Source organism: Austrofundulus limnaeus, unplaced genomic scaffold, assembly GCF_001266775.1.
Source record: "Austrofundulus limnaeus strain Quisiro unplaced genomic scaffold, Austrofundulus_limnaeus-1.0 Scaffold488, whole genome shotgun sequence".
Classification (NCBI taxonomy): domain Eukaryota; kingdom Metazoa; phylum Chordata; class Actinopteri; order Cyprinodontiformes; family Rivulidae; genus Austrofundulus; species Austrofundulus limnaeus.
Window position 1 is genome coordinate 128,632 of NW_013952890.1, and position 7,141 is coordinate 135,772.

The 7,141-nt window shown below is 37.5% G+C and overlaps 1 protein-coding gene and 1 long non-coding RNA gene across 2 annotated transcripts in view; one reads left to right on the plus strand and one right to left on the minus strand.

Moving 5' to 3' along the window:
• LOC106530061 (uncharacterized) overlaps positions 1-2,206 on the plus strand; it is a 4,094-nt gene extending 1,888 nt beyond the window's left edge. The window contains exons 2-3 of the long non-coding RNA XR_001311725.1: positions 1,612-1,737; positions 2,122-2,206. This is a non-coding gene — a long non-coding RNA (uncharacterized LOC106530061). The remainder of the gene's footprint in view (positions 1-1,611; positions 1,738-2,121) is intronic.
• LOC106530058 (transmembrane protease serine 6) overlaps positions 952-7,141 on the minus strand; it is a gene marked incomplete at its 3' end in the record, with an annotated part of 14,677 nt that continues 8,487 nt past the window's right edge. The window contains 6 exon segments of the mRNA XM_014025615.1: positions 952-1,107; positions 1,222-1,364; positions 1,666-1,761; positions 2,206-2,384; positions 4,526-4,691; positions 6,548-6,682. Coding sequence (XP_013881069.1) covers positions 952-1,107; positions 1,222-1,364; positions 1,666-1,761; positions 2,206-2,384; positions 4,526-4,691; positions 6,548-6,682 — 875 coding nt within the window.

A 7,141-nucleotide genomic window follows, 5' to 3' on the forward strand; every position in this document is an offset into this window, starting at 1 on the left:
TAATTGAGTAAATTGAGCAAAAAATATACATATATTGCTCAATTTACTCAACCTGTCTCAGAGGAACCAGTTTGGTTCAGTAAATTCAACAGTTTATTTCTTGGAAAGTGTAAAAGTACTTTTACTTTTTCTTTCCCGATTTTTATAAACAGTTTTACGACTTTTACTTGAGGAGTTTTCTCATCAATAAAATTTATATTTACCAATGTCATTTTCTGTTCATGTAATTTTAATTTTACTTAGTCATTCTTCTCCAGTACTTTATAGACCAGGGGTTCTCAAATGTTTTGGGTCCCTTACCAAGGTGAAAAATGTCCATAGACCCTCTTATAAACCCATAGTTTACTGTCATTTTTATATCCTAAATGCCATGGGAATATTATCTTTTGGTTGTTTGTTTTATTAGTGTACTGTTCTCCATGTGCATTTAAAAAAAATAAAAATCAAATGAACAATTGATTGAAAATGTTTGAGGACCCCCAAGATATGACTCATGGACCCCTCGGGGTCCTGGGACCCCAGTTTGAGAACTTCTGTTTTAGACCTCTGGTCATAAAGGACATAAAATATAAACATATAAACATATTTTATTTAAAAATTGCAATCACAATGTTGATATCAGTTGCAATGAACCCAGATTTGTTAAATTTCTCTCTTTTTCTCAGCACGATGCTCCCATCACTCTTTAGTGTTAGCATTTAGCTTTAGCATTTCTGCTAAATTAGCTGAGTGAGGTTTGGCTAGTGGGGATAATACAGTATCTGCATTCAAACTGATTCTTCAATTTATCTGCAAAGTCAAAAATAAATCTGCAAAGACTTTACTTTGCATTATTGATGCTGCACACTTGAAKTCCTTTTCAATAAACTGTTCAGCCACAGTCTTAACTGCAACTGAAGAAAGGCAAAGAGAGAAAAATATAAAAGCATCAATAAGACAGTGATTCGTTACCTTTGTGTATTGTTCAACCCATGAGAGCAGTTCAGTCACTCTGCTGTAGACGCCTGGTTTACTGGGCTGTGCACAGCCCTCCCCCCAGCTCACTACCCCTGCCAGCCTCCAGTCCCCGTTGGATGTCTCACACACCAGGGGTCCACCGCTGTCCCCCTATAGGACAGCCAATCATCACAGGACAGAATGAGTCAATATTAAAAGTTTGAGCAGACTGTAGATTATAACGTTAAAAATAAATTTTTGAAAGACTGTCACTAGGTTGTGTACCTGGCAGGAGTCGACCCCCCCGGCCATGACGCCAGCACAAATCATCCGAGGAGTGATGGAGTCCCCGTAGACGCTCAGGCTGGAGCAGGTGGACCGAGCTATGACCGTCACCTGGGCCTGATGAAGCTGGTCTGTCACAGCAGCTGCAGGAACAGAAAAATAACAATAAACAAAACAAAACCTGACTTTAAAACTTTAGCACTGATCTGTTGATAAAATACCCACTGATGAACCACTGGATGAAATTAATAAAACTTAGAAAAAAATCACTGAATGTGAAAATAGTTTTTCAAGAGTTGAAAAGTCTGTCATTTGAGGGGGCAAGTGATACGCCTTTCTAACTGATAAGTTTATTCAAATGTTTCAATTGAATTTTTTTTTCTGTTTTAGGATCAGCTGTGAACGCTCATTTCCTTCAAACATCACTGTATGAATGTGATTCACCTGCTTGCTGTGTAGCCCCCCATCCCGTGATCCAACAGGATGCTCCCGGAGGAAAGGACTCGTTTGTTTTGGGTAAACACACCGGGCGGACCCCACCTGCACAGAGAACACAACATTAATCTCCCATGTGTGTACAGAGCAGTAAACCGATAAGACGGCCCTGCTGTTCGAAGGTTATGAAACCGCTTCTTTCTGATTTTTTTTTTTTTTTTTGCTTTTTATCCACACGCAGCAGACTTTACCCTTTTTCGCTTGAAGCTGAGCCTCTTGATGCTTTATCATTTTAAAACAGTAACTATAAACTATACAACCAGTACTACAAGGAAATGATTGCTTAAAAATAGTTTTTATTAACTTTTACTGAGGAATGTCATCTTCAGATTCCTGCATGAGAAATATATATTTTTAAAGTAATAGATGCAGCATTGAGCACATGAAATGTTTTCTTTGCTGCAGRTGTTTTGGTGGCCCCCCGCCTTGGGCGAAGACTCAAATGATGTGTTTTGCTGAACTCTGTCGATAGATGGAGCCATCTCTCACCAGTCAAGTCGATGTCAGCGGTGGTGCGCAGCAGGCCCACATCGTAGTCGTTGGTGTTGGTGCTGAAGAGAGGGTGGTAGAGAACCTGCAGGGCTCTGTAGCGTTTCCCCGGGGAGCTGTGTGCAATGTTGACTTTGCCCACCACCACCAGCCAGTCAGCCTCCTCAGACATGCTGCTCCTGCACAAATACAACAGTTTCAGCTCACTTTCAGTTCAACTAAAAAGTGGACTCATGTAGGTGATTCATCATTTAATTTTTATTTTGTCTTTTTCTTTGTCTTTTGCAATTTAGCTTCTTTAAATTTTGTTGCATTTTAACCATTCATACAGTGAAACATGGGGCAAATTAATATGCAGTAAGTTGTAACTTTTTTTTAAACTTGTATTTAGACTTTTTTCATCATTTAGAAGAAAACAGATATCTGATTTCTTTACATTTTATTTAATCAAAGGCTATTAAAAAGGTCAGGAAACGGGTGCTGTCTTTTGTTTTTTGTAACTTATATAACTTTTCAAAATAATTAACTTCATTTACTTATATTTTCCCCATATAAATTCCTACTGTGTGTACTAATTATTTTTTTGTCGCAATAAATATTCTTGGCAATAAATCTCAGAAGCTCAAAACAAGTGTCAATAACAATGGCAAAATAAGCAGTTTTTTTTATGCACAGCTCACAAACTCAGCTCTCCTTCTCATCCCACAAATGCATGTTCCTTACAAATGTGGCGCCATTCAAAAGTGAAATTAACAGGCTTTGCAACGGTATAAGATTTATTACCAAGAAACATTGTTACAACAAAAAATAATCTACCAAACACAAATTTCCTTACTTTTTGTGCTGTRTTTAYATTGTAATACCTTTAATTTGAAATCAGCCTTATCTTACTGGCTCTATTTTTGTCATCTTACATTCTTTATTTTTTATCATGTTTTTTGTTTCACTGAGCGTTCTGTTATCCTAACATTTTGCTGCAGTTCTACTAAAAGTAGCTTTTAGCCTGCCTTTTGYYACTTGCAGTTTTTAGCYAGCTTTTATATATCAGGTGAAAACACTGGCTCATCTTTTGACAACACAATGACAGGAACACATGATTACACCACACCTGTGCTGGGCTCCCTTTACACTGACTTCTTGTCAGGATCCAGATTAAAACTTTACTGCTCGTCTTTAAGAGACTGAATGCCRTGACACCACCTTATCTGAACTTTCTCTGAACTTTTACACAGTCACGCTCCAGCCAGAAGCTCTAAAAAAACCTTACAATCCTCTTTTTCGTGGACACTCCCAGATCCAGATTTAAAGCCAAAGATGAGAACATTTCATTCTGTGGAACAGCCGACCTTTGTGCTCAGTCTGCTGTTTATAAAAATAAAAAAAATTACCTGCTTCTTGTTTTATTTGAACAGGAAGTCTTAACTTTGACTGTGCAACTTTGATTTATTTTTAAATCGTTTTGTTGCATGGGGTTTTATTGTATTTGAGATCATTTTTATTGTATTTTTATTACTGCATATATATTACTGATTTTAATCATCTCTATGTACAACACATTGGTCAGCAAAAATAGTTTTATAACTGTGATTAATAAATAAACTCTGACTTCACCATTATTCTGTTCTGGTTGTTTTGTTGCTTTTTTTGGTTTTTATTCTGTATTTTAGAGAATAAATAATAGTAAGAAAAACCCCTTCATTACATTAAATCAGGCTCCGAATARTGTAATATATATTCAATTTAAGTAAAATAATGCAATATGATTCTGTTCTTATTTATGTGCACTTTTGTAAAGATGCTAAATAATAGCATAAAATGTTTTTTCTGCTTTGAGCACTTTAGTTTTACAGTTTTAAGCACTTCATTTAGAAAGAAAACAAATGTTTTTATTTCACAGGTTTGAAGTGTTTACACGTCTTATGAGTTTTCATATGAACAAATATTCTAATAAGTAAATAACTGCAAATGAGTTCATTATGGTTCAAATTAAACAAAAAATAATTGCAATCAGCATTTTCTCAGTCACAGAGCAACAATAATCACTTTCTGATTAACAAAGACTTTTTTATACTTCACACAGTATAATAAGTTGCTTTTTGTTTGAAGTGGAGCTCAGTATTTGTGCAGAGTTTGCTCAGAACACTGATTAAACATTCGAGGGGCACAACAAGTCCCTGCAGACAACACACCGTGGGTTGCCAATGTGTCAAACACTTTTGCGTCATCTTCTCTGTCAACCTGCTGAAATGATTGACAGAACAGCACTTACTGACACCCCGACCTGCTCKGCTTACGTTCTCCTCACACGTCTAAGTCTTACTCAGCGAAGCAGTGAGCTGCWGTGATGATCCAGTGAGACGAGATGATGGACCCCCCACACATGTGACTCTCCCTCCACTGCAGGCTGACCTGCCAACCCCAGACGCCCTCTGCAGCCACGGTGCCTCCGACGATACGCCGCCCGTCATTCACTGTAATGTGGCAGTCTGGATGGGAGATGATGAAATTCAAAAATRCAAACACACCTCTTACGCATTTTCACTGAGGGCCACATGAGCGTTGCGGTGGCCCTTGAAGGGTCACTTGTAATAAACTTTGACATTTCATGTTTAACTTTGACTAAACAGTGTTTTAACACGTCCTCTTTTAAACACGATAAGAAACTAAGATGACTGACTAAATCTGAAATAAATACAGAAATATTATTTAGTTTACGGTTGATGGTCACTTTAAGCAGCTAATTTTCAGACATCAATACTGTGCTATCCAACTAAATTGCTCTGTTAATTCAAGCCAACAGCTCAGGGACAGGAATTTATTAAATTTATTTTTATTTCATTTATTTTTATTTAATCTATTTTGTTGCATTTAATCATAAATTCAAAGTTTACCATTGATAAAAGAAACAAATTTCATGCTAAGTAATAAAAAAAGAAAAAAATTTTTGGTGGGGTTTATAGAATAAAAATTTTGGTGGGGGTGGTACCTCCCCTGGTGGGCCACACGGGAGTCACCCGCGGGCCACATTTGGCCTGCGGGCCTTGTGTTTGACACGTGTCTTACAGTATTACATTTTCAATTTATGCATGTAATTTAGCTCTAAAATGTAAACATATAACAACACACATTTCTAAAAAAAAATGTGTGAATGCTTATGACATTTTCTTTTCTCTGTACGATTTCAGCCCCCCAYCCCCACCCCCCTCCCAATTTCTGTTCTATTTCAACATTTTATATATCTAAACCTTCAGCTCCTTCAGGACATTCCAGCTATGACTTTTGATTTTTCATCAATTTATATTTTTGGAGATACTAAGTTTTTCTGCCATTTTATTTTCCTGACTGAAAACGAATAGACCTGATCTTCAGCCTCCTTAAAACCTTTCAAAATTTTCACAAATCTTTGCTGTACTTTTTGCATTTTGTCCTGTTTCTGCTTTTTTTAAAACTGTTTTGTGTTCATTTCAGCTTACTTTGGTTTCTGTTTTGCTGATTTGAGCTTTTTTTCTGCCTTTTTAGCTATCATTTTGACCTATTTTGCTATTCCATCCATCCATTTTCTGTACACACTTCTTCCTTTTCAGGGTCGCGTGGGTCACTGGTGCCCATATCCAGCAGTCACAGTGTGAGGGGCGGGGTACACCCTGGACAGGTCGCATGTCCATCACAGCGCCACACATAGAGACAAACGAGACAAACAACCATTCACTCTCTCACTCACACTTAGGGACAATTTAGAGTTAYCAATTAACCTAACAGTCATGTTTTTGGTCTGTGGGAGGAAGCCGGAGTACCCGGAGAGAACCCACACATGCACGGAGAGAACATGCAAACTCTACCCAGAAAGGTCCCCAGACCGGGATTTGAACCGGTGACCTTCTTGCTGAGCGGCATCAGTTCTACCAACTGAGCCACCGTGCCGCCTCTGTTTTGCTCTTAACAATTTAAACTTCTTTTTCTTCTGCTACTTTTTCTTTTGTTTCCTTCACCTTCTTTCTGCACTCTTCAGCCTTTTCTGCCCCTTGGCTATTCTCATTTTACTTTTTTCTGCATTTTTTTTTTTTTTTTGCTATTTTCTGCCTATTGAATGTTGTTTTTGGGGGAGGGTTTTCTTTTTTTAGCAAATTTCTGAAACCACTCTAATTTTGGGTTCCATCTCAGCTAGTTCAGCCTTCAAACATATTTCAGCTTCTTCAGCAGCTTTCAGATAAMTTATTCAACAATAAGCATTCACACTTATTTTTTGCAGGAAATGCAAATTCTCTTCTTATTTGTCAAACAAGAAATGAACAGACCAGACCTCTGCGTGCTGTTCATGGACTGAGATCTACTGTTTCTTTACCTGCRGTGATGTTTATGGTCTGGTTCACTTGATTCTTCGACAGATAAGGTAGTTGACTCGGGACACCGCAACTCCCCTCCGCACCACAGAGAGAAGATGATTCATCTAACTTAGATGGGAATGCCAGGAACTTGACTAACAGGAAGAGACAATGAAGCAGTGAGACGATGCTCTGTGCTGCTTTACGTTGGCAGCAAACAGTCACATACAGAGAGAAAAAGCTTCATGGTGAACAAAAATAGGTTCTTTTCAATGCRTTTTCATTTCTCTATGATCAAAGGAAACATTAATATGGATGCTCTCTGAGGTGAAACTGAAAGTTAAAATATACACTGCCCAGAGAAGAGAGAAAATGTTCTTGGTCCATCTCCAGCTCTGACTGTGGCCAAAACATTATTTCAAAGAGCTCACTGTATTTAATGGCACAATACGTTTTTCAATTCAGAAATGATTTTTTTCTGCCAAATCTTGTTTGGATGGTGAGAGAGAAATTTTTAAAGAAGGTAAAATCCAGACTCTGTGGACACTAATCCATTTGCAAAACAATAATAATAATAATAAAAATAATTAAAAAAATCAGGAATTTTCTTTTTC